The sequence below is a fragment of the Neovison vison genome, chromosome 1 (genome assembly GCF_020171115.1).
Source record: "Neovison vison isolate M4711 chromosome 1, ASM_NN_V1, whole genome shotgun sequence".
NCBI lineage: Eukaryota > Metazoa > Chordata > Mammalia > Carnivora > Mustelidae > Neogale > Neogale vison.
In genome coordinates, this window is record NC_058091.1 from 82,432,252 (window position 1) to 82,460,250 (window position 27,999).

General features: G+C 39.8%; 1 protein-coding gene across 2 annotated transcripts in view; it reads left to right on the forward strand.

Moving 5' to 3' along the window:
• Window positions 1–724: 724 nt before the first annotated feature.
• The window catches only part of ROS1 (ROS proto-oncogene 1, receptor tyrosine kinase), a 114,170-nt gene continuing 86,895 nt past the window's right edge, over window positions 725–27,999 (forward strand). For both annotated transcript variants that reach the window (XM_044250043.1, XM_044250052.1), the window contains exons 1-9: window positions 725–1,389; window positions 8,668–8,712; window positions 9,561–9,620; window positions 11,407–11,433; window positions 16,037–16,097; window positions 23,399–23,547; window positions 23,763–23,901; window positions 27,067–27,268; window positions 27,923–27,999. In XM_044250043.1, coding sequence (XP_044105978.1) covers window positions 1,267–1,389; window positions 8,668–8,712; window positions 9,561–9,620; window positions 11,407–11,433; window positions 16,037–16,097; window positions 23,399–23,547; window positions 23,763–23,901; window positions 27,067–27,268; window positions 27,923–27,999 — 883 coding nt within the window. In that variant the 5' untranslated portion in view covers window positions 725–1,266. The remainder of the gene's footprint in view (window positions 1,390–8,667; window positions 8,713–9,560; window positions 9,621–11,406; window positions 11,434–16,036; window positions 16,098–23,398; window positions 23,548–23,762; window positions 23,902–27,066; window positions 27,269–27,922) is intronic.

The following is a 27,999-nucleotide window of genomic DNA, read 5'->3' on the forward strand; positions in this document are numbered from 1 at the left end:
TTTGCTAGAAGATGCTCAGCTCAGAAAACAAAACAAAACAAAACAAAACCTGGGTGGCTCAGTGGGTTAAGCCGCTGCCTTCGGCTCGGGTCATGATCTCAGGGTCCTGGGATCGAGTCCCGCATCGGGCTCTCTGCTCGGCAGGGGCCTGCTTCCCTTCCCCTCTCTCTGCCTGCCTCTCTGCCTACTGTGATCTCTCTCTGTCAAATAAATAAATACAATCTTAAAAACAAAACAAAACAAAACACACAAAAAGCCCATGCCTGTATTGCTCACATGAGACCTCATGCCAATAAGGAAAGCTGAAGTTCCATTAGTATAATTTATTTAAGACCACATGGAAGTTTATTTGATACTTAAGTCATAAAGAAGGACACCAACACAAAACTATCTGGCCTGAAAGAGTTAATCCTCGGCCACCTAAAAAATAGCTCTCCAGAATGACTCACTTCTGTACCTTGCAGATTTCAAATCCTTAACTTTATCTGGATGAGAGGCTAATCGAAACTTGTACAATATTTCCTTTTCCAGACAGTTACACTTGCGCATGTCTCAGATCGGTGGTGGCTAGTTTCAGCTCTCTGTCTCAATAGACTTGATAAGGCGGTATTTTGGTTAATATGTAGCAAAGTTCTCAAAGTACTCTAGCAAACTTCCTTGTCTATATATACCCTTGGAGTATTTGTCTATTAATTTCAGCTTTGTTTGCTTCTTAATTTTGAAATCTGTATTGGGTCTCAAAGGGTTCTGTTTTTCCCCTCTGCAGCATCCTTTGACTGTTTTTCGGATGGGTCTTCATTATAATGGTGCCATTTTCTGCTACAGCAGAGATGGTCAAAAACCCAGTTGCCTGCTGAGCTGAACCAAGCCCAGAGAAGTGAAGCTGTGGACGGTCCGAAGAGCTCCAGTTTCAGACGGTGCCAAGTGTCACAGGCTCGCTGAAAGGCAGTTTGCCCTTTCTACATTGTTTACTTCCCATGCGAAGCTCACTGCTAGGATCTAACCTTTAGATGCTTTCTGAGTAAGAGGAAACTCAATTATGAAATAGCTCTTACGTGACTAGTACACGGTATCTAGGATTTAAAGGTCTAGAGTAAATGGTCTAAATGTTATTTTAAAAGGCAAAGATACTCTCACATGTCAGGAAAAAAAAATATGCCAAAACTCCAAGCTCCACCAGCCACTCTTTCAACAGAAACTTAACTGATACAGTGGGATGGAGAAAATGAGAAGAATGATCATCTAAAAATCGCCATTGGTAAAGTGATGAAGAACATTCGCTGGCTGATTCTGAAACTTGTCAATGTTGCGACTCTTGGCGGCATATGGATTTCTCTGGTACAGTGTACAGTTTTAAACCACTGCCTAAAGTCATGTGTAACTAACCTGGTAAGTTCTGCTGCTCTAATATTTCTCTTTGCAGGAACTGGATCTTGTAGAGTTCAGCTTGTTAAAAATGAGTGAATGATTTTCTCATGAGACGTGGTAGCACCGCAAGAAAGATTTTTTTCCCCCAAAAATAAGTTAGGAACATTTTTAATTACAGAAGGTAGGGGAGGACTATTTTATTTCTTTAAGTTATCTGGTCATAGATTTCTTTTTTTCTCTGTGGGGGAGGGGGCATAGGAATTGGCTTAAAGAGGCTTACATGCGATAAATTGTGCATGTTTTTTTTTTAAAAGATTTTATTTATTCATTTGACAGAGAGAGATCACAAGTAGGCAGAGAGGCAGGCAGAGAGAGAGAGGAGGAAGCAGGCTCCCTGCTGAGCAGAGAGCCCGACGCGGGACCCGATCCCAGGACCCCGAGATCATGACCTGAGCCGAAGGCAGTGGCTCAACCCACTGAGCCACCCAGGCGTCCAGATTGTGCATGTATTTAAAATATCAATTTAAACTTGTCTATTTCCAAACCATTTGTTTGTCTGGAAGCAAGAAATAGGGTTGGCCATAGGGCCATGTCTCCTAGTTGCAGACGGCAGTAGCATTTATGGTGGGACGGAGGGTTGTATGGGGAGGTGGATGCCCAAGGGAGCAGATGCAGATAAAACAACGTTTAATTTGAAAAGCAAGACTTGTTTTTAAGTTCCTTTACTTCTACCTGTGCATTTGTAATTTTTTTTCAATAATGAGTTTTCTGAATATCCTTCCCCTATAAAATGTTCCATATCTTTGAGTTATTGGGACATGTTTGTGCTTCAAATAGCCCCTGAATTAATTGTTAAAAAACAAACAAACAAATAAACAAAAAACCCCAAATATTTTCTAGCCATGGAAAGATGTACACTTCTTATCTAGAGACAAAGGAAATAGCTTGACAGCTTAGGAGCTATTTATAATCCTACTTTTTCCAATAATAAAAGTACCCCTTGTTATGCTAAAGTGTTAGGGGTAGAAGTCCTGGGTGGATAAAAAGGCTAATTATCTGTGTTACACTCTTCTGGCTTAATTTAAACTAGAGATTAAAACACTACTTAAGCTTTCTATGGATAGTAGTGTTTTTTAAAAAAGTTTGGTATTTTATATAAATCACTGTTGGAAGACCTTATTGCCATTAAGGTGGGATTGTATACATTAGGCTTTGACAGTCATCATCCAAACTTAAACATGGAAAAATAAGACTATAATATGTATTCTTTTTTTTTTTTTAAATTTGATAGATAGAGACCACAAGTAGGCAGAGAGGCAGGCAGAGAGAGAAGAGGGGGGAAGCAGGCTCCCCACTGAGCAGAGAGCCTGATATGGGGCTGGATCCCAGAATCCCGAGACCATGACCCAAGCCAAAGGCAGAGGCTCAACCCACTGAGCCACCCAGGCGCCCCATTTGTATTCTTTATTGAATAATTTTAAAATTTCCCCTGATTAGAAGATACATTCGCTGCAAAATATTTATAAGGTATAGAAGTAGAAAAGAAAAAGAAAAATTCATTTTCTCTTCAAATATGTATATAATTTTACATACAGTTGTGCATCTGTCTTTTTCACCTAACGTGACCTTGTAAGTTTTTCCTATACCCTGACGTTTTTATGGAAATGGGATCTTCAGTATATTTAGAATATTCCCATCCCATAAATGTCCACTATAATTTGTTAATTTCCCCTTACTGTCAAAGCTGGTGTTGGTGGTTTCCATTACCGTAGTCTCCGTTTTATTTTGTTTCATTTTTTTAGTTATGTTTCGTTTTGTCTTATCTTTGTGTGGGCTCCTGGGTTTCAGGCAGTAGGAGCAGACAGTCTGTTCCTTTGTTGCACTGCCTTCCGTTCACCACCCACAGACACAGGCCCCGCCGATGCGGTGGCCACTGGGGTAGACATGGTCTGCCAATTTGCCTAGCGCCTCTCATCAATGTTCTCCATCGGGGCCTCCCACACAGGGCCTGGAGGGACAAAAGTTAGGTGAATGCACAGTGGATATAGCCATGGATCAAGGGAAAGCATATGTAAAGTGCTCGAGTTTATGATACTGTTCGCATTTTTCATGTGAGCCATTCTTTGAAGCCTGGACGTTAGCTGCGAAGGTCATCTTTTATTTCACTGGGTGGTTCTTGACCCTGAGGCATCTTTGCTTTTTAAAAAGAAACACAGAGTCTTATATAAAACAAAGTTTAGAACTGCTGTCCAAATGTATACAGATCATAGTTCTATGCTGAGCATGAACAATTTCTATCATTTGAGGGATCTGTAGGTATTAGTTGAATGTAGTAACTGACTTAATATTTTTGAGTTATATGTGCCTGTGCTGCAGAGAACAAAAAATAATGAAGGTTCTTCAGAACACTAGTATTGTGGCAGCCTTCGTGAAAAAGAAACAAATGACATCAACAGTCAAATAGTTTACGGGAATGCTTTTTGCCAGCTTTGTGTAGATTCACAAGGCATAACAGCATATTAATGGCTTTGTTTAATCATAATTTTCTTATCTTCTTCGGCAATAAAACCTTTTTTCTTTTTTTTTTTGAGTAGCAAGTCCCAACGACTCAGGAACTAGAGTTGAGAAATGTTCTGTTAGAAGCTTCAGTTCAATTCAATGCAAGGCATTAGAAACTAGAGTTCAGAGGTTATCCTGTTTTTAAAAAAAAGAACAAGGGGCGCCTGGGTGTCTCAGTGGGTTAAGCCTCTGCCTTCCACTCAGGTCATGATCTCAGGGTCCCGGGCTTTCTGCTTGGCAGGGAGCCTGTTTCCTCCTCTCTCTCTGTCTGCCTCTCTGCCTACTTGTGATCTCTTTGTCAAATAAATAAACCTTTTTAATAAATAAATAAACCTTTAAAAATAAATAAATAAATAAATAAAACATCAATACCTTTCTTGTATATCAATGTATAACTTTATAGCAAGATAATAGAACAGAACCAGAATCCAAAAATGCCATAAAATATCCAGGAATTAGCACAGTTTTTACTGGTGTCGGGGTGGGCAGATCAGGAAGAGGGAATACAGTGTGGGAGGGAAGCCGTGCACAAAAGGAAGTGTGGAATATGACAAAGACGGTTGTTCGGACCAAAGTGGGACTGTTCGTTTACCATAAAAAATAACACCTTCCTTCAGTAGGTGAGTGAATAAGTAAATTGTGGCACATCCAGACAGTGAACTATTATTCAGAGCTGAAAAGACATGAGCTTTCGAGGCATGAGGAGACGTGGAATGAACCTTAAAGACATACACTAAGTGAAAAAGCTGACCTGAAAAGACCCTGTACTGGATGAGTCCAAACACATGACATTTTAGAAAGGCACAATGATGGAGAGGATGAAGAGATCAGTGGTTGCCAGGCGCGGGTTTGTATGGGGTGGGGAGATGCATAGGGAGAGCGCAGAGGATTGTTAGAAACGGTGAAAATACTCTGTACAATATCACGATGGATACATGTCACTATACATTTGTCCAAACCCACAGAATATACAACTGTGAGTGAGCCCTAAGGTAAACTACAGACTTCAGGGGATTATTATTGTGTCCATGTAGATCTATCCTTGGTAAAAACTACCATTCTGGTGACTGATGTGGATAATGGGGGCGGCTATGCATGCGTGGGATCTGACAATGAAGTCTGTTTTTTTAGTATATGTGCTGCTGAAGCCAGCACATGTTGTTTTTTTTTTTAAAAAAAAGATCTTATTTATTTATTTGAGAGAGAGAGAGAAAGAGAGCAGGAGGAGGGGCAGAGGGAAAGAGAGAGAGAGAGAGAAGCAAACTCCCCACTGAGTGCAGAACCTAATGGAGAGCTCAGTCTCACAACCCTGAGATCATGACTTGAATCAAAACCAAGAGTTGAACGCTTAACCAACTGAGCCACCCAGGCACCCCAAAAATAAAGTGTTTTTTTTTTTAAAGTTCAGGCAAATTTTAAAAAACCTAACTCCTTAACAATGCTACCAGATTCGCATAGATTCCAGGAGTTGTTAAAAATACTGTGATTTAGATAAAACAAACAACAGAAACAAAACAAAACGAAACAAGACTTCACCCCATAGATACGTTGGAATAAATTAGAAGTGAATATTTCTACAGTCTTGGAGTGGCAATGCCTTAAGAAGGTTGTTTCAAAAATACAGAATCCCTACAAGAAATTATGAATAATTTAACTACTTAGAAACTTAAATTACTGGACAATAAACAGAGCACAAGAAAAAGCCCCCCAAGTAGGAAAAATATTACATAGGATGAACAGAAATTTAACCAAACCTTATATATAAAAAGTATTTAAATTAAGTTTAGGGGCACCTGGATGGCTCAGTTGGTTAAGTGGCTGCCTTCACCCCCTCACTGGCTCCCTGCTCAGTGGGGAGTCTGCTTCTCCCTCTCCCTCTGATGCTCCCCCGGCTTGTGGCTCTCTCGCTCTCTCTGTCAAATAAATAAATAAAATCTTAAAGAAAAATAAAACAAGTTTAGAACATGAAGACCTACTTCACAAAATAAAAAGCAGAAAATGGCTAACGCCTATTGATAAGTATGCAGCCTCACAGAATTGCAGAATGACTGACTTTGCTTTCATCAAATTGGCAAAGATAAAAACATTTATAGTTGGCAAAGGTGCGATAAACCAGTGCTCTCACGCTCATCAAGAAATATATCTGAAGAGATTATGGCGTCACTCACCAGAGAGAAGTTTAGGAAAGGTGTTTGCACCTAATATTACTAATATCCCCAGTGCGTAGTACTGTACTCTAATAGTACATTATTTAGTTGAATCCTCACAGAACTTTATACACTAAATACTCTCTGACTTATGTGTCAGATGAGAATACTTCAATGTCACATGAGGCACAGGTGTCCTATATGGGACTAAAATGCAGAGCATACTGCTCAGTTTCGTTTCCCAGGGTAGGAAGTAAAGAAATGAAAGTAGTTCCGGATGAGGGGGGTGGGGCGGGAGAGAGACAACGTTGTGCCAAGTGGTAGAAATGGGTTAAGAAGATTTAGGATCCAGGGCTGGGGTTGTGGGTTTCCAGCGGCTCGTTGGAGGATGCGGTGCTCCGGTAAACCGAGGAGGAGTCTCCCTGCAAAGGGAGGACTGTGAATTTGGTGCAGATCACAGGGAGCATCGTACTTTGGTTAAGAGGACAGGTTCTGGAGACAACTCTCAGCCTTCTTTCCATTTTAACTCTTGAGCCAGTCACTGAACCTCCCTGGGTCTCAGCTGTCCAAGGGGGTTAGTAATAATACATACCTACTAGTGCCATTGAGAGGTTGAATAAGATTTGGCGTAAAACAGCTGGTAACCTGTCGGAACGTAGGATCAGTTGCTGAATGGTAGCTCTAATAATGTTGAGGACAACAGTTGACAGCATCTTCTTCATCACCCCATAGACCTGACTCCTGAAGCTACCTTGCTCAAGGCCCTGTGGCGGCTCTCTCTTCAGCCCGTTCAATTTAGTCTTGAGAGCTGCCAATGAAAGGACTCAAGACTGTTACAATGTGACTTTATGGTCACCAAGAAACAGCTCTGTTGGCCTGCTGTTCAAAATGAAATGCAGAAACTGCCCAGCAACTTCTCTTTTGTTTTTGTGAGCAACAGATTTTTGAAGGGATCTGAAAAAATTTAATTGCAAATGCCCTCTTAGACTTCATTGTATATGATTGTGGTTCAATCATATAAAGGGGAATCAATAGCTTTTTTTTTTTTTTTTTGAGTGAAATCATGGAAACAAAGCATTATTATGCCCATTGCTGCAAAATTAATCTAAAAGATGCAGTTCTGACTCTCTGAGTATTTCTCATCAAAAATCAAAACACATGAAGCATCCTCCTTTCTCTACAAATGTAATTAGGGAATGGAGGCCAGAGCAATCTTCAGTCACACATCAAATGGCAGGGGAAAAAGCAACTTTGGTACTTTGGTTCCTGTGTCTGATTACTTCCTTAATGAAACCGCAGAGTGCAAGGCCATTGGAGGAGGCTCTCCTCCTCCAATGAATGGCTCTTACCTAGAAGGGGAGAGAACGCTCAGTGAACTTAGTGTTCAACGGACCTTCTCTTCCCTCTGAAAATCGAGGGCTATTCAGAAGCCCTCAAGAGAGGCTTCAACCACCTGGAGTGGGGTGTGCCTGGATGGCTCAGTCGGTTAAGCATCTGTCTCTTGGTTTCCGCTTGGGTCCTGATCTCAAGAATCATGATCTCATGGGTCATAGGATCCAACCCCACGCCCTGCACCAGGCTCCCTGCTGGGTGGGGAGTATGCGTCAAGATTCTTTCCCTCTGTGCCTTCCTCTGCTTGCTTGCTCTCTCTCTCTCTCTCTCTTTCTGAAATAAATAAATAAATCTTAAAAAACAAAAATGAAACTAAACACCTCCAGGACTCCTTTGGATTTTCTATCATCTCCTGGAACATATCTTGCTTATAGTGCTGGGTCAGCCAAGGTCAGACAGCATGCTCCTGGCTGGATTAATCATCTCTTCAATGCAGTGTTTCAAATCCTGTGACTTTTCAGGGGATATTCTGAGCAGTACCAATTAGAGGTACTAGGTCTATTCACTTAGTTATCCTCTACTCATATTTCTAAGTCAGTCAGTGTGGGATGCTGACTATTAGATCTATCCGTAGAACGCTATTGGCACATACGTGATCATCATAGGCCCAATATTGTCATCCTTTGTAAGCCTTTCAGTTTATCAAGGACTCTACGCATGTAACAACCAGGAGAGGATGGACAATTTATAAGATTCCCCCCCCTTCGTTCCTATTTCTTTCACCACAAAAAGTCCTTAAAATTTATGAAAATATGAGAAAAAAAACAGAGTAATCTGATGTTTTACTATATGTGAAATTCTGAATTTATATTTTTTCACTATTCTTAGACTGCTGAAAAAAAACCAAAAACAAAACTTGACCATAATTCATCTTTAACACCCGAATCCTTTGACTTGATGAATTGACTAAAGTCACAGGCTTCCTTCATACAGTGTGAGAGAATATGTCCATGGTCCTTAACCACTCCTTACAGGCCCCCTGCTCTGCCTTGATAATTTCTTCAGAATTCTCAGGCATTCCATCTTATAATGTGCATTGACATTTTACCAGATTTCATGACTGATTTAATGACTTTAAAACATTGTATTTTATAGTTAGAAAACACTATTCCAGGAAGCCTTTAAAAAAAAAAAAAGCTATGGTAGTTGTACTGGACACAAGATTGATAGCTGGTGTTTCTGATCTCCTTCTTCACTTCAGGGACGACAGCTTGACATTGGCACGACATACAATCTGAGTGAACCGGTGAGTAATTACTTCCACTGTCAGGAAGTTTATAGTGTTTGTGTTGATAAGAATGGGACCATAGTCAGGTTTTATTACAATAAGAATAATTCCTAAGTAGAGTCTCATTTCTTTCCTTGATGGAGGAAGTTCAACTGAAAATAGCAAGAAGTCTAAATTACAGAATATTCAAAAATGAACCCAGGCACAGTGTGTCGAGGAAGAAGGAACACACAGGACTAAGCCAACTCCATGACTGGCTGTGTGGCTTGGGGCAAATTACTTAATATTTCTGAGACTTCGTTTTATTACCTGTTGTCTCAGAGGGTTGGATGAGATGGTCTCCAGTGTTTCTCCTAATAATTACATTTATGGTTTTATTACTGGTTTGCACCTGTACCCACTTATTCAACTAGTGTATAGTGACTCAAAATGAACACACTTCCCCAACTGTGGACTTCTTCCAGTTTTGGTATGCTGTCTTCCGGTTGAGTCCCCAGTTTTGAGTTTTGCTTGTTGTGCAAGGACATGGCCAGGACCCATGATATGCTCGATGCCACAGTGTCCAGGACTTTCCCTGCTGCCAGCTACCCAGGGGACAGGGTGCTCCTTGAAGATTGGGTGATCTCTGGGTTCTAGGCCTGTCCATGCCACCTCTGCTCAGCAACCCAGCTGCCTTGCAGTGAGTCACCCCAAGCCCCACTCTCCCTGGAAATAGGAGAAGTCTGCTTAGGATTGCAAAGGTTCTGATCCTTTTGAGACCACAGGTTCCTGGATAGATACATTCTGTTACTATGTGGCCCTAATCAGGTAGCAAGAAAAAGTCACCCTTCTCTAGTCACCATTTTCTCTTATTATGTCTCTTGCAGTGCATCCAAGGATGTCATTTCTGGAACTCTGTAGAGCAGGAAAACTGTGCTTTAAAATGTGTAAGTATTAATTATATTTCTGTTTCGGTACTAATATCACTTTCAAGAGAAAAGTTATCTAAGAGGATTCCCATTTGAATTTCCATTGGCTTTCATGGAGTTTGCATGACCCTAAAGGAAAAGTATGATAGCCTGACTGATACTTAATAATGGGGAAAAATTGAGATAAATGCTATTAATGCAACTGGAGACCCGGGGAAGTGAATGCAAACTGTGGAACCCAGGAATACCCATAATTGCTCTAAACTATAATGGCCTTTAGGTAGACTGTCAGGCATTTGTCAAATTCCCTACTATTGTGCTTCTCAAAGGTTAAAGTTCAGTTATCTTAGGGTCTTGATAAAATGCACATTCTGATTCTGAAGACTTGGGGCAGGACATGAGATTCTGTACTTGTAACAAGCTCCCAGGTGATGTGATGCTTATAGTTCCTGAATGACACTTTGGCCAGCAAGGCCCTAGGTGGTGTTGGGAGTTTTTCTGTAGGTAACATGGCAGCATTCTAATCCAGAGGTCACAAACCCCTTTGTTTACTCCACGCTATATAGAAAATACATCCCCAAATGCTTTATTTTTAATTTTTAATTAATCCCAGCTTTGCCACTTAGTGTGTAACTGGTTAAGGAACTTCACTTCTTGGTACTTTACTTTCCCCCTCAATACATTAGAATAATAATAGAATTTTCCTCTTGTTTGTGCCGGATACACTGTCATTACTCTGATATAGGGATTAAGAATTTTGTCTTAAGGGTGGATTCCTTTGTTCAGGTTGTTCAGGTCTGAGGTTGAATCATGGTGATTTGGGGTAATCCTAATATTGTTTCCTATTAACAAGTGAAACTCTATCATTGAGATTTAAATAAGGACATTAACTTCTCCTTCCAAATGGTGCTCATAGCTTTTCTTGTATGGTCTTGTGCTCAGGTCTCTGGAACAGGGTTAGGCTTACTCTCACATTCCTGGCTATGTGCCCCATAAAATGGGAGTTACCAAAAAGTGGAGTGGGCATTTTCTGGATTTGGGAACTATAACACATTTAAGAATTCTTTTACCTTTCTTTGGTGCCCTTTTTTATGAATTCCAATGGAAATCATCCTTTGGTCTGTGTTTGCTCTTTTGCTCTGACCTGTAAGCCCATCAGAAGGGGTCTCTCTTTCTTGTTCCCACTGTCTGTTTCTCAGAACATCGTGAGAGGCACACAGCAGGTGCTCAGACAGCACTTGCCAGGTTACTGAGTGGGAAGGACCATCTGATGCTGGCGACAGTCCAGGCAGTATAGTCGGCACCAGAGCAGCCAGTCCAGACAGGGGCAGGGACACCTTTGCTAGCCAGAGCTTTTGGTGGTTTCCATGTCAGCTTCTGTCTCCACTGGGCATCTGCCAACACCTCTTCATTTTCTTACCCCGTCCACCGCAGATCACCTCTTGGTCAACTGGGATTTTCTTGTAGACATCAAACTGCACCATTTTTCTGGAGATGCAAACAGAAGGGGAGAGGGAAAATTTAAGCCCAACATGGGCTCCACCTCACGATGCTGAGATCAGGACCTGAGCCAAGTTCAGGAGTCTGTTGCTTAACCAATGGCTCCCCACAAACATAATTTTTATAGCTGTTCATACAGTGGCTTGCCTGGACTGAAGGCCTAGCTCTGGGTTCCTTGATTTTGATTGTTTTTATTGGTTATTTGTCAATGGTGGGGCAAGAAATTAATTTGAAAAAGTGTCATTAAAATTATTTACAACCTTAAGGATTTTGAGTAATTTCACTTTTCTTTTTTCCTGTGCAGAATGACACCTATGCCCCTGTTTGTGAGGTGAGTTGGCAAGCACAAAACGGATGTCATCAAACCCCATGTCTTTATCTCTTAGATTTAAAAAGCTATTAAAATAAGAATGAAGAAGCCGCCTAAGCCTTCATAATAAATCACAGTAGTCTATCCTTTAATATGTATATTAAAAAAGAACACCGTATTTACAATTTTCTTCCTTCTTCAACAAACTCCTTGACAACTTTTTAAAGCACAGCTTTTAAGATATTTTATTATTGTTTTTTCCCTACTATGATAATAAGTGTCTTCCTGCTGACTCTGGCTGCTCAGGTCTCTTTTCTCAGCTCCCTCTCCTTCTGGTGGCTCCTCCCCTGCACTGGATTTTCTCCTCTTTTTCAGAAAGACCTTAGGGATTTCGATTTTTTTTTCCAACTTGATCTTCTTCAACTGTTCCAGATTCTATGGTCCTCAGAATTAGTTTTAGGTCAACCAGAGAGGTTTATGGAGAGAATATATTATTTCTCAGTTTAAAACCCATGTTGTATTCTATTTAAATGTCCTTGAAACCAAAGGACAGAACTATTTTATTCTGTCTGGGAAAGGAATATAACTTACCATCCATTAATAAAACAAAAATTTTCTTTCTACTAGAGAATAAAAATAAACAACACAAAATGTTACATTGGATCATTTTCTCAATAGTCTGTGCTTTCTCTGTGCCTGAGTGATTTTCCCCTGGGAGTAGATGGGGCCAAGGTGTGGGTGGGGCGGGGCGGGGGGAGGCCAAATTCACTCCATATGTAAAAAAACAATTATAAGGCTTTCCTAATTGAGATTTTTAAAAAATCAAAAACTGCCTGAGAACTTTTATGTGGTTAAAGTAACATTGCCACCCTCCCCCACCAAAACCATCCCTGGGAAGATATTGCTAAGAAAGTCAGGGATGGTTCAAGCCTCTTGAGCCCAGAAGCAGCCTGAGATTGGATTGCTAATGCAGTAGTTTCCTGCTGATCAGCGCACTGCCTGCCGTCTGTGGGTATATGACATAAAGCTTTTCTCTCTGTTATAACTCACATTATTATTCTGTTCTTTTCTTTGTATACTGGGCTGTTTTACACTTTAAATAAAGTAGAACTGAACAGCAATACATGCTATAGAGGTACAGAGATTGAGATAGATCTATGGAAACTACCCACACCTGCAGGAGGAAATCAACTCTTCAACCATTAATGCTTCAACCTAGGAAGCTGGGAATTTCTGTACACATTTGTTGGAGGAATTATGTTGGAAGAGTTAGCTTAGCAAACTATAACTTGGAAAATGATGTCAGCCAGTGAGATGGCTTATCCCTGCTAATTGAAAATGCAAATTAAATCATATTTTTCCTAAAAACCTTTCTATGGCTTTGCATTGCTGTTGAGAAAGCTTATGAAATACCCTTTGCTGGGCCCTATCTTGCATCCCCTCTCCCTTGTTCTCTGCCTGCCACATGGGCTTTTCCCTCTTTAGAATACAGAGGGAACATTTCTGCCTCCTAGCTTTTGTCCTTAAGAACTTTTATGAGCCCAGATGCTTGCAGTCACTCAGGTCCTTCTCCAGAATCCTCTCTGCGTGGTTCTTCCTGAGTACCCTGAGAAGACAAATTCTCCTTCCTGCCTAGTCATGCCTTATGCCTTTACCTTGCTTTATTGTCTTCATAGCACTTCTTGTTACCTGAATGTATTTTATTTATTTATTTATTTTTACTCATTGTCTGTCTGTCTGTCTTCTGTCTTCTTCTTCTTTTAAGATTTTATTTATTTATTTGACAGAGAGAGAGACAACAAGAGCAGGAACACAAGCAGGGGAAGGGAGAGAGGGAGAAGAGGCTTCCTGCAGACCAGGGAGCCTGATGTGGGGCTCGATCCCAGGACCCTGGGATCATAGACCTGAGCTGAAGGCAGACACTTAACAACTGATCCACCCAGGCACCCCATGTCTTCTTCCTCTAAGAGAATGTAAATTCCATGAAGGTGGGGAAATTACCAGTCTTGCTTACTTTTAGATCCTTAAAGCCTATACCATTGCTTGGCACACACACAAAGTATGTACTCAATAAGCATTTTTTGAATGAATGAGTGAATGAATAGTTTTTAGGGAAAGGAAGCCACAATTCATGTGGAGAGGCTATACTAGGGGCATCCCAGGATGGGGGTGGGCATGTCCTCCTTGGGTTACAGGAGTAAGAAAAGGCATTGCCACCATGTGTACCTGTCTGATAAATACAGGGGTGGAGGGGTGCCTGGGTAGTTCAGTGGGTTAAAGCCTCTGCCTTCAGCCTGGGTCATGATCCCAGAGTCCTGGGATCAAGCCCTTCATCGGGCTCTCTGCTCAGTAGGGAGCCTGCTTCCTCCTCTCTCTCTCTGCCTGCCTCTCTACCTACTTGTGATCTCTGTCTGTCAAATAAATAAATAAAATCTTAAAAAAAAATACAAGGTGGAGCTAGTTGGTGAAAGTTGGTTTTACTACTATGGGAGAAATTGAAGTGTGGACTAGTACAGAGACAGCAGACTGATATAGCCCTTGGGAAGCATGAACTTGGCTTCTGCAATGGGAATGGTAGCTCAGTGCCCTGGGATACACTGTAAACATGCCTCGTTCAGGGATTCTGGGCTCATATTCTCTGATTTCCCTAAATCTGACCACCTTTAGATTCTCTCTAGGCAATTTGAGCACTGGATAATGTCATTCTAAGCCCAATGTTAGATGAGAGAGAGGGAGAGGGAGAGAATCTAATTTATAGTGTTGCCTCCACTTGATATAACATTTAAACTTCTTAGAATACAAACTTCCAGTTTTAATATTAATAAGTTCTGGTGAACTTGTTAGCTAACTTATTAGCTAATAGCTAATAATACTGCATTCTATGCCTTAATGTTGCCAAGAAAGTAGATCTCAAATGTCCTCACACAAAAAAAGAAATGGTAATTACGTGATGGGATGGAGATGTTAGCTAATGCTATAGTGGTAATCATTTTGCAATATATAAATGTATCAAATCAACATGTTGTATACCTTAAGCTTACACAATTTATAAGTTAATTATATCTCAATAAAACCGAAAAAAATACAAGCTTCGTAGAGTAACAAAATAGTTAAACGCCTACATAGATCCAAATTTTATTATATATTTTCCTCTGAAAAGATGCAGGAAAAATAAACCCACAATTTACTGAATAGTCAGGACTAGCAATATTTCCAAATAAACTCTATTCTATTTCCTTTCTTCTTCCTTGGTTTTACTGCTTGGAAAAAAATTCCAGTTACATGATAATTTTGTTGCCACTTGGTATATTTATTCAACAAGCATTTTATTGGAGCCTGCAAAAAGAATGTGAAAAGTATACTAAGCCCTTAAGTTAAATAATCCCGAGCCCAGACTGAGGTATTTAAATTAATCCTTAACTAAGCAAACCCGAGTTTATCAGTCTGCACTTCCTTTGAGTGAATAGGTCAAACATTGTGCAGCTAATGTTTGCAAAGTACTTGGGATGTTTAGGGCAAATGTATTGTGTCATGGTTTCCACTATCTCCATGAGAAACAACAGCATGTTGTCCTAGGTATTATAAATGCAAACTGAATGAAAGCAGGAAGATGGATCATGATTGTGTTATGGTCTTAAATTTGTGCCTTTTCTCCAAAGTTTTATTTCCTTTTTCCTTTCCTTTCCTTCCCTTTTTTCCCTTTCCTTTTTCCTTTCCTTCTCCTTCCTTCCTTTCCTCCTTCCTTCTTTCTAACGAATGCTAATGCATCTGTTAAGAGTTGCAGGAAATTTATGTCTGGATCATGAAAATGTTTACTGTTTTAAGTTAATGAAGTAAAATGCTAATCATTACTAGGTTTTTATAGACCTTAAAATATAACATTAGTATTAAGATATTCATTAAGATGTTCAAATTACTATGAAATTTAGTAAGTTTTTAATTTCTGAAGGAAAGTATGAGTATATAAAATAAATAGACATCATTTTAGGCTAGAGTTTTCTGTTACTAACTCACTAAACCTTTGACCAAGATGGCAAACATTTAATTGCATTGTTGAGTTCAGTACTTTCTGACATTGTGGGATGTCACTCATTAGAGGATCATGAAATCAACTTAGTGAATAAAGAGTCACAACAAACAAAATGAAAGAATAGACTAGAACAGAACATGTATGTTTGCATCACAGGTGCAGGATTTCTTAATGGGATGAACTTGTTCTAAAATTAGATGTAGTGATGATTGCACAGTTCCATGAATATATTAAAAAACACTGAATCCTGTACTTTAAATGGGTGAATTTTATAGCATATGAAATATGCCTCAGTAAAAGTGTTAAAAAAAAGGGGAAAAAAGTAAGTACTATTTCCAGATTTTTTCCCCCAACATGTATGTGTGTATTATGTTGTTTGTTAAATGTCTTTTGGAATTTGGGACATGGTCAAAAAAGTTCGAAAGATGTTCTTCTAATCCCACTAGCAAATGGAAACTTAAAGAATTGCAGTTGAAAGAATTGATAGAGAGGTATACTTACACACCAGGCACTTGAATGTCACGATGTAGTTGAAATGAATCAGCAAAAGCAGGAGGAAGGCTGCACTGACCAGGATGGTACATGTCTCTACAGCGAGAATCGTGCGAGGTCGGCTGCAGCAGTGCTGAAGGTGCATTCGAGGAAGAAGTGCTAGGTAAGCAGTCATATGCAATGATTATTCAAAATACTGGATACCACTCTAGGGACCCATGCATATGTAAGGAGAATGGGCCATCTCTTCAAATATTTAGACTTCTACATCTCAGCATTAGAAAAAATTATAAATGATATGATATGATATGATTTCAAATGTGGAAGCCATTGTGATAGAAACTCAGAAAGACTCTTCTTCTAGGGGAAAATAGGGGGAACACAGCACCTGACTGAGGTTTAGAATTTGAGGTTCTGCCCTCAATTTGGTAAGTGAAATCACTTCTATCCTAATGAAAGAAACGACTATGGATCTTAAGCAGATTGATGTCAGGAAATGCCACTATTTTAATGAACCCAAAACACAGGAATATTTTATTTAATGTTCATTTAATTGTTCGGCTACCAGATAGTTAGTAGAGTAGCTACAACATGCATAGATCCCTACAGGGCTCCGGGAAATTCACTGAATGTATAGAAGCTACACTTCTTGCTTTTAGATTGTGAGTAAGTAGGTGTGTCCAGCTCCCTCTGTCTGATTCAGAGCAGGTTGGGTGTGTCTAAATGGCTTTGTCCTAGTGTGTTAATTCTCTAGTGGTTTCTGAAGAACCAACTCTTTGATAAGTCACAACCTCGGTGTTACTAGTTTTCTCTTCCAGAATTTCCAGGATCTTCTTCCCAGTAAGAGATAGATAGCTCTTTTCAGACAGGGAAATGATTGATTATTCCATAAATTGTAGTCTTTGTTTCAAAGGCTTGCTCCTTGCTCTTGGTGGCCGGTGGAAACTGGGAGGATCTTGCCTTGCTGTCCTGATTTGCTTCTGTCCTTTAGACAGAAGCATCTTGACATTTCTGTGTAGAGATGTATCACTATGTTCCATTCTTTTCCTACTATGCAGTGAGAGTTAGATATGGATAAAATTTGTATTCTGTGGCTTCCAAACTGTATACCGAGTTACCCTAGTGCATTTTATCTACCTCATAGGAAGGCATGGGGCATTTTGAACATTCAAGGGAAACATAGGATAGTTGGCATTTTCTGGACATCCTTGGAACTACCAGTTGGAGGTAGTTTATGGTATAAACAATGAAATGCACTATATTCCTTTCTATAGCATATCTTTGCAATGCTGAGCTTTCTTTTCTTTTTTAAGATTTTATTTATTTGACAGAGAGAGATCGCAAGTAGGCAGAGAGGCAGGTGGTGGGGAGGGGGGAGCAGACTCCCTGCTGAGCAGAGAACCTGATGTGGGGCTGGATCCCAGGACCCTGAGATCATGACCTGAGCCAAAGGCAGAGGCTAAACCCACTGAGCCACCCAGGCACCCCAATGTTGAGTTTTCTGATGATTCCTGTGATAAAAAGCAAAGACCATAAAAAACTCAGTCTGGAACAGGAGATGTTGATGATGGTGCCCAGTCTGATTATAATACTGAGAAATTGTGCCATCCCCAATAGGCACACAGATCCCATTAGTGTGAAATCATTTTTATTTAAGATTTAAATACATATATTATCTTTCAACTTATGTGTGTTATTTCTTTCAAACATCTACTAAGTTGAAAGGACATGTATACTTGAGTTACAATACTTAATTAATGGAGCTGTTAGGTAATTCTTTTGGTCCAAGGAGTTATGAAAAAATAACTGAGAAACTAAGGATGCCAGAACTGAGAAAGTTTAGGAAACTTTGATTTCCATTCTTTTCTTACATTCCAAAGTTATACTACCAACTTAATTATATACTCTGTTAGAATACAAATGAAATCAATGCTTTATTTAAAATTTCTTGACCATGGATCAATGTCTATAGACCATTAACAAATGAGATGCACCAAGTCTAAATAAAGGCAGTTATGCTTATAGACCATATCTTTAATTTGTTAGACTGAATCTTTTTGCCCATACACCTAAGATTATGTTTGTCTCTAACACATATGGTACGTGGCCCATTTATCTCTGAGTCTGCTACATTATTCTCTTTTAGATACCATCCATGTCTCTTTTCCACAGTGGAAATGGTGATAGTTAACAATATATTAAAATAAAAAGCACTATTATTTATTAGGCATTTATGAGTCAGGCACTGGTAAAAGTAACTTATAGGTATTAGCTCTTTTCGAGCTCAGAGGGATAAATACTATTATTATCCCCATTTTACAGATGAGAAAAATGAGGCAAAAGTATATATATTTGCTTGGGGTCATATAGAAAGGGATGAACTTGAAGATGAACTATAAAGGGAGTAATTTGATTTTAACTTTCTGATCTAATTCCAGAGCCTTTTCTAACCCATTTAGCAGTGTGTTGAAAGTAGTATACAGCTCAATTCAGCTTCTCTTTCTCACTTAGGTAATTCTTGTCCTGACGTTTTAGAACAAACCTACTTGACCTCTCATTTTCAGTACATATTGCCATGGCTTTGAAACACATATCTCCAGTTAGCTGTGAAGTTTACATTTATTTGTACTTACTTGTATAATTCTGGTCCCTTTTACCAAGTTCTCAGCTCACCGTCCTGATTGTTTTGAATCTTCTTTCTTACTCTGCTGACAACTCTACACTGGACCCCTCTTTAAAGTGTCAATCTCAAAAATAAAATAACCAGTTATCTTACTGGCAAAATGAGTTATTTGGGAATAGCAAAGGAATTGTAATTCAGGACAAGCAAATGATGGCAAACCATCGGCAAGTCTGGAGAACAAAGGGAAGGTCAGCTTTTATAGAGGAAAGGAGGAAATTGGGGACGATTGTTTTGAACAAAAGTTCACCAGAGAAGAATAAGAGTTCAAGGTTGTGACAGTTTCTCATTGTCTGTGAGAGATGGTTAGTGCATTGTTGCTGGAGCAAGTAGGGCTCTTCCTTCTTTTTCTTTAAAAAAAAAAAAAAAAAAAAAAAAAAAGATGAAATTCCCATGTGATAGAAGTCCTCCTTGACAAAATAAATCTTAACTTCCTTCTTAGTGTTAGTTCATGCTGCAACCAGGAATGTGTGTGTGTGAGAGGGCCCCCTTCAGGGCTTCTTGACTCCATTTTATACCAGTGTCCTTTATTTTTTGACAAAGGTTTCCCACAGAATAGTTCAATATCTGCTATTAAGCATCTCACACCATAAAACAGGTGGGAAAATGGAACTGTGTTTTGCTTGTATAGTTATAATAGCTAAAAATGAACCATAAATAAAAGAATCAGCAAAGAAGTGTTGTGCAAAGTCTCTCTGTGGGCTAGAACCTCAGATGACAATGGTTTTCTTCTTTCTGGGTCACAGAGTATTCTGGTAATATAGACTTTAATTAGTCCGGATTAAGTATCTATAGTGATCAGAATGGTGTCAACTTTTAACCAGAAAGAGAGAGGTCATGGAAGTTTGTATTTAGCCATTTTAAACTTCTTACAAAAACTTACTGTGTTTTCTAGGCCAGAGTAGTCATTGTTGTTTTAAAAAAGAAATCTTATCCTCTAAGGCCAGGAACAAGACAAGGATGCTTGCTTTTGTCACTTCTATTTAGCATAATACAGGAAGTCCTAGCCAGAGCAATGAGGCAGGAAAAAGATATAAGCCATCCAAAATGGAAAGGAGGAAGGAAGATTATCCTTGTTTGTAGATAATATGATCTTACAAGTAAAAAATTCTAGGGGCACCTGGGTGGCTCAGGCCTTTGGCTCGGGTCCTGATTCCAGGGGCTCCACATTGGTCTCCCTGCTCAGCAGAGAGCCTGCTTCTCTTTCTCCCTCTGCCTGCCACTCCGCTTACTTGTGCTCTCTTTCTCTCTCTGTCAGATAAATAAATAAATTAAAAAAATCTTTTTTAAAAATGCTAAAGATAGTACAAAAAAACTGTTAGAACTAATAAATTTGGCAAAGTAGCAGTATACAAGTTTGACACATGAAAATCAGTTACATTTCTGTTTGCTAATAATGAACAGTCTGTAAAGGAAATTAACAAAGCAATTCCATTTACAATAGCATCAATAAACATAAAATACTTAGGAACTAACTTAGCCAAGCAGGTGATAAACTTATAAAATAAAAATAATAAAACATTTCTGAAACAAATTAAAGAAGACATAAATAGACATCCCATATTCATGGATTGAAAGAAAATACAGTTAATATGTCAATGCTTAAAACAAAGCAACCTACAGATTTCATGTAATCCCTATCAAAATCCCAGTATCTTTTGCAGAAATAGATCCTTTCGAAAATTCATTTAGAATCTCCGAAGACCCCCAAATCTTAAAAAGAAGAACAAAGTGGGGGCACCTGGGTGGCTCAGTCATTAAGCAGCTGCCTTCGGCTCAGGTCATGATCCCAGGGTCCTGGGATCGAGCCCCACATCGGGCTCACTGCTCAGTGGGGAGCCTGCTTTTCCCTCTCCCATTCCTCCTGCTTGTGTTTCCAGTCTTGCTGTGTCTCTCTCTGTCAAATAAATAAATAAATAAAATCTTAAAAAAGAAGAAGAAGAACAAAGCTTCCTGATTTTAAATGTATCGCAGTAATAAAGACAAATGGACTAGAACAGAGACTAGAAATGAATCCTGTATAGATGGTCAAATGACTTCTGACAATGGTGCCAAGACTTTTCAATGGGGAAAAGACAAATCTTTTCAAGAAATGGTGCTGGAAAAACTGGATATCCATGTGCAAAAGAATGAAGTTGGACCTTATAGAATATCATATGAAAAAATTAACTTAGAATGGATTAATGACTTAAATGCAAGACCTAAAACTATAAAACTCCTAGAAGAAAAAATAGAGCAAAAGCTTTTCAATGTTGGATTTTTCAATGACTTCTTGGACGTGACACCAAAGGCACAGGCAATGAAAGACAAAATGGACTGGACTTCATGAAATTTAAAAAATATATACATCATCAGACACTACAAACAGAGCAAAAAGGCAACAATAGAATGGAAAAAATATTTGCAAATCATATATCTGATAAGGGATTAATATCCAGAATATATAGAAACTCCTAAAATTGAACAACCAAGCAAACCAAACAATCCAATTAAAAAATGGGCAAGGGATCTGAATAGATATTTCTCCAAAGAATATATATGAATGGTCAATAAGCACATGAAATGATATTCAACATCACTAAATGATCAGGGAAATCCAAATCTAAACTAGAAATAAATACCACCTCACACTCATTAGACTTGCTACCCTTAAAAAAAACCCAGAAAAATAAAAGTTTAGATGAGGATGTGAAGCAGTTGGAATCCTTGCCCATCATTAGTGGGAATGTAAAATTATATAGCCTCTGTGGTAAACAGCATGGCAGTTGTTCAAAAAATTAAAGACAGAATTACCATATAATCTTGCAATTCCACCTGTATGTACATACTCAAAATGAGATCTTGAAATGATATTTATACACTGATATACACCTCTCATTGAATTCACAATAGCTAACACATAAAGCAATCCAAGGGTCCATTGACAGATGAATGGATAAGGAAAATTTGATGTATACATACATACAATGGAATGTTCTTCAGCCTTAAAAAGAAAGAAAATTGACACCTGCTACCACGTGGATGAACCTTGAGGATATTATGTTAAGTGAAATCAGTCTGTCACAAAAAGACAAATATTGTTTGATGCCACGTACATGATGTATTAGAGTAGTCAAAGTCATAGAGACAGAAAGTAGAATGGTGTTTGCCTGGGATTACAAGGAGGCAGAATGGGGAGTTAATGTTTAATGAGTAGAGTTTCAGCTTTGCAAGATAAAAAGGGTTCTGGATGTGATTGGTGGTGACCATTGCACAACAATGTAAATGTACTCAGAACCATGAACATACTTAAAAGTGGTTAAGATAGTAAATTTTATGTCATGTGTATTTTACCACAATTAAAAACTGGGGGGAAAAGCAACCTGAAGCATGGTATCAGTTACAGTTTTGGAAGATAGAAAAAGTAGAGTAAAATAACTTCATCCCAATGGAACCTACCATTCCAAATTCTTGCCTTTTGTTCATGGCCTGGAAGTAGCAACAATAAGTGTGTATTGCCAGTTGTAACACTGATGTAGGAAAGACATTAAGGTTTGAAGCCAATGGCCAAGGAAGAATTCTTGAGGCATCTTTAGTGCAAAAAGGTGGTTTTGTTAAAGCACAGGGACAGGACCTATGGGTAGAAGGAGCTGAGTGGTGGTGACATATATTTTTAAGTGGGGAGGGGACTCGGGATAGCATAAGTCTCTCCTGAATTTTGGAAGCAAGTTTTTCAGGACCTTGAGGAGGGTTAACTACTGTTGGGAAAAGGTCATTTATTATTGTCCACTGAAACCTTAGTCATGAGACCCTCTAATATAGATCAGTGGGTCACATGCTTGGAGGATGAGTGCCAACATGTATCTTGGGGAGTAGAGATAAAGGAAGTTTCTAAAAGGATTTTTATACTTAAAGAAGATCTTCAGGTTCCTGGAGTCCTTAGTCCAGCTAAGACTGCCTTTTGCTCTTACCAAAGTGTCAGTATTGAGGCAGTTGAATCCCTAGAGGAACGTTACTCTGCTTCTTTCAAGGACTTGCCAATGGGCTATAAGTATTAAGGAAGTTTAATAATTTTTCTTCTGCCTTTGTTTCCCATATCAACAGTACTCATTTTAGAAGTCACAAAATATTTTATAATATAGAACAACTGAATATAGAATCATTTGAAGTATAATTACTTGAACATGTAAAAATAATTTATTAGGGGGCATCTGGGTGGCTCATTGCATAAGCCTCTGCTTTCAGCTCAGGTTCATGATCCCAGGGTCCTGGGACTGAACCCTGAATCCCACATTGGGCTCCCCGTTCAGCAGGGAGACTGCTTCTCTTTTTCTCACTCCCTCTGCTTATTCTCTGTCTCTTTCTCTGTTAAACAAATAAATAAAATCTTAAAAAAATAATAATTTATTGACAAGACAAGCAACAGCAACAGGATTGTAGTGTAAAGTTTAAAAAACGTCTTGGGATACATATTCTGGAACAATGCATGGTTCGGATAGGTACCATCCACGCCCCTGGCACCCAGCAAGGAAGGTGTATTGTAAGATAAAACTAATATTCCATGTTGCTTACCTGTAAAAAAATGATAGTAGTGAATTCCATGGCGAAAACAAGATGCCAGACTGTCTAGCTGATTTTTAAAAATAAACCAATGAGTATGTGCATCATTTATTTTTCCGGTAAGTTATTGTGGCAATATGTAGTTGTGACCAGAGACTCTTGAGAGCCCGACATGAAACAGACACCTTTCTCCTGACTTGACAGACAGAGGGACTTGGTGAATGGAGTTCTGTTTTCTCCTCCAGAAAATGCCAATTTCCCCACTGCACCCTTTGCTTCTTCCATTGGAAGCCACGGTGTGACCTTACGATGGAAACCTGCCAACATCTCTGGAGTAAAATACATCATTCAGTGGAAATACGCACAACTTCCTGGAAGCTGGACTTATACTGAGGTATGAAAAGTTGCCTACGTACATACACACAGATTTTTTTGCCCAAATTACTAGAAGTTCCCAATTGCTACAGATTATAATAGGCATAAAGACATTCTAGAGAAGATTTAAGTATAAGATGGGTGGTTGGATTAGATGCACTCCTCTGTGGTCTTGAGCCACACGGTGCAGTGGGGATTCTATAAATGCTTATTATTAATCTCTCCCTGACATAGGCTGTGTCCAAGCTCTCATACGTGGTGGAGCCCCTGCACCCCTTCACTGAGTATATTTTCCGAGTGGTCTGGATCTTCACAGCCCAGCTACAGCTGTATTCTCCACCAAGTCCCAGTTATAGGACTCATCCTTACGGAGGTATGGTGTGTCTCTGTTGCTCATGAAATAAGGAGATGATTCCAAAGCTTAAGTTTAGTTTGTTTCTATTTTAAATAATGAAATAAATTATTCCTTCTTCCATTGACCCATCCAGTAATTGAGTACCTAATCATGTACCCCATAGTGTTCTAGGGGCTCAGCATGGCTCTGTGATCAGTAACACACTCCCTGGTCTTGTGATGCTCACCTTTTGGTGGAGAAGACATGCTCTAAGCCGTTAACATAATATAATAACGAAAGTTCATTGTAAGTGGGAAAGTGCTGCTCTGTACAATGGTAAGAAGGGCATTTTGAACAGGATCTGTCCATTAGGGGCTTGCAAATGGGGCACAAGGGTGACAGATGGTCAGGTCGCAGTATTAAATAAGGTAGCAGAATAAGCCTCAAGAAGCCATTAACAGTTAAGGACAGTTTGATAGCAGAGAAGTAATTGTTTCACATGTTTCTGAAAAAGATAATTGTGAGAGAATGAGACTGGGAAGCACAGGGGTACAGTAGCCATCCTGGAAGTGAGGATAATACTTGGACATTTTATCAGCCATGATATTAAAAAAACATTGCATCTATCTTGGAGTGTTTTCTGATTTTTTTCTTTTGAAGATGTGACTTCCACACCGGGGAAAGGGGTCAAACCTAGAGCATTTTAGGGGAATGCATGTCTGGACATAGCAGGAGTGTCCTGTGGTGCCCTTTCCCTCGGGGTTAGCTGACTGGACCTGTGGGGATGTACTCCAGGCCAGGTGTTAGGTGTTCCGACTGCTCAGTTCTGGAGATGTGGCAGTGAGCACAGAGCCTCACACTGAACGAGGCTGTGGACCTACGCACAGCTAGACAGCTGAGAAGCTGGTGATGGCATTTTCCCTTTTCCCTGATTTACACTTCTTACTACTTACCAGATTTTAGGCTGTGTGTGGCCACCTCTCCTGATTACTCCCTGACCATCCTCCAAATCTTGGGTCAGACACTGGCTAGAACAATATTTGAAATGTTCCAGATTGCAGTGAAATACATGGATATTTCTTTGCTCAAAGCAATGCCTCATGTATTCCAATAGTGCCAGGAGATTTTCTGATGCTGGAGAGGTAATATGATCCAGGGCCCATGGCTTCAAATCAAAATAATAAGAAGGCAAATTTTGCTTTCTGGTTCTGAGCCTTTCTCCTGGATTCATAAGCCTTCATGTCCTCCAGATATTCTAGACCTACACTGGGTGACATTTCCGTGGATAGACCTCATTCCTCAATTCCTTCTCACTTTTCTTTCTTTCTTTTTTTTTTTTTAAAGATTTTATTTATTTTTTTGACAGACAGAGATCACAAGTAGGCAGAGAGGCAGGCAGAGAGAGCGGGGGGCAGGGGTGGAGGAAGCAGGCTCCCTGCTGAGCAGAGAGCCCGATGTGGGGCTCCATCCCAGGACCCTGGGATCATGACCCGAGCCAAAAGCAGAGGCTTAACCCACTGAGCTGCCCAGGTGCCCCTCTTCTCACTTTTCTAGCCACATTAAAACATATAGTTACCTGTTTTGTGATCCATGCCTCATGGCCCTCTTCTCCTTTCATGATGGGAAATGTATGATTTAGGTAGTATTATTACCTTTTAATTGAGGCCCTTATGAAAATAATTTCTTAACCAAGTAGAATGGTTAATAGGCAAGGAATATCTTGCCCACCCTGACTGGCCTTTCGGGGAGGACTTCTGTGGGAGAGATTCAAACATTAATCACAGCTCACCTTGTGGGTGGCATACAACTTGCTTGAAGTGGAATGGATCGTATCTGAGCATTGACCCTAATGAATTGGGTTTTTTGACTTCTTGATTTCAATTAGCGAAAGATGATTCATACCTCTTGGTTCGCCAAGGTGACTGAGTGCAGGGAGCCGAGGAGTGGACACAATGATGTTTGTGTTTGCCAAAGATTGGTCTGAGAGTTAGGGAGGAATCATATTGGAGAAAGGCTGACAGATCAATAAATGGTCTTTTTTTTTTTTTTAAGATCTTATTTATTTATTTGACACAAAGAAGGATAGTGAGACAGAGAGCACAAACTGGGGAAATGGCTGGCAGAGGGAGAGGGAGAAGCAGGCTCCCCACTGAGCAGAGAGCCCTACCCTCTGGCTCCATCCCTGGATGCTGGAATCATGACCTGAGCTGAAGGCAGAGCTTTTAACTAAAGACTGAGCCCCCTAAGTGCCCCTAAAATGCGTTTTAAAAACTTATCCAATGTGAAGGCTGCACTGTCTTATTTCTACCAACTTTCCTGAGTCAGGAGTGGCTGACAGAGACTGTTTGCCAATAGTGCTCAAGGGAGGGAAGTCTACACAAGAAAGAAGTGACATCAGAGTGTGTCTTTCTACAGGAAGAGGAAATGAAAGGGTGTGGTTTCAGGGGGCTGGAGGTATGAAAATAGGTGGAGGCAGGAATGGCAGGCAGGCTGTTAGATCTTTTGTTTTTCTTTCTGTTCTTTGCTACTTTGGTAGCTTTTTAAGTCTAGAAGTGAATGCTTAATTAATTAATACGTGTTCCTTTAATCCCTCATAAGGGAGAGGATGCTGCTCAAGCTCAGTGAACTTGGATTCCTAGGGACCTCGGGAGCTGTGGGAAGGACGGGCGGTCTGGGTCCACAGAGCTGATGTCAGCAAGAGGGAGGCACACTGTTCTAATTCAGGCTTATCTGAGCCCGTATCTTTAGCTGCGACTGGTCAGGCTTTAGCCAGCACTCCAGTGAGTGAAAAGGCCCACGATTTAGATTTACTTCCTTCAACTCCTATTAATCATTGACTCCTGTTTTGTTACAGATTCTCTTCTCCTTAGGAACTGGATCCCGCCCCACAGTTTGAACTCACTCCTATCTCTGCAGACTTCGGATAACTTTGTTCTAGACATTTATCCTCTTTGCATCCCTGCCCCTTCATAAATTAGATGCAAAGAAAATAACGTAGAGGCCCTTAGGAAGGTAGCCAGCTGGTCTCATTTAGGGAACAAGAGTTGCAGCTCCTAGCTGTAGTACCACCTTCTATCCCTTATTTTGAATATTAATAAAAATATTTAATTTACACTTCAAAAGATAAGACTCTTTTCCCCATGCTATTTACATTTTTTTGGTTGTACAGTTTCCTGCTCACCGTGTCACCATTACCTCTTCTAGTTCCTGAGACTGCGCCTTCCATTAGAAATATTGAGAGCTCGAGTCCAGACACGGTGGAAGTCAGTTGGGATCCACCCCAATTCCCAGGAGGACCTATTTTGGGTTACAACTTAAGGCTGATCAGCAAAAATCAACAATTAGATTCAGGGACACAGAGAACCAGTTTTCAGTTTTACTCCACTCTACCAAATACTACCTACAGGTAAGAACGAAGTAGGGCAAGGAAGACGGAGCCAACATGGCTGTGGGCATGATCATTATTTAAGAAATATGGCCCCAAAGTCATTTAAATGTATTTGGAAAACTCCCATTGACTTTGTGCCGTTGGGTTGATGTTACTGTAATTTTCCTCAAGTTTGTATGTTTGTTGGACTACAGTGTCCTACGCAAAAACATTCTGAAGTATTTCTTTTGTATTCACGGGGTCCTTACAAATAGGCACCCATAAAGACATCACGAACACCATAAATACCATTTCTTCATTTAACCCAACAGGAAAAAAAGAAGGAGGTGAAATTCTGTTAGTAGTGTTTTTTCATTAACCATTAGGGTAATTATTTTATTATTGTTAGCTTTTCCAGCATTTACTAAGGCCTCTTTAAATTAGGGTAGGAATGGGGGTCATTCAGATAGCAGAGTTCAGTTTTTGACCCCTGTGACCCTGAGCTGTTCTCTGCGGAATGCAAACAAGGTTGTGATTGATGGTCATCTCAGGGCTGAGCCCTGGGACTGGGTAACTAGATACATGCATTGCCACATTGTTCTTTAAATAGAAATATTATTGCTCCTTCTCTTTTTATCTCATGTTCACACCATGCCATGTGAAACACATCTCTCTAAATTGTTTTTGGAATAGGTTTTCCATTGCTGCTGTAAATGGAGTTGGTGAGGGGCCAGAGGCAGAATCTGGTATTTCCACTTTATCCTCAGCAG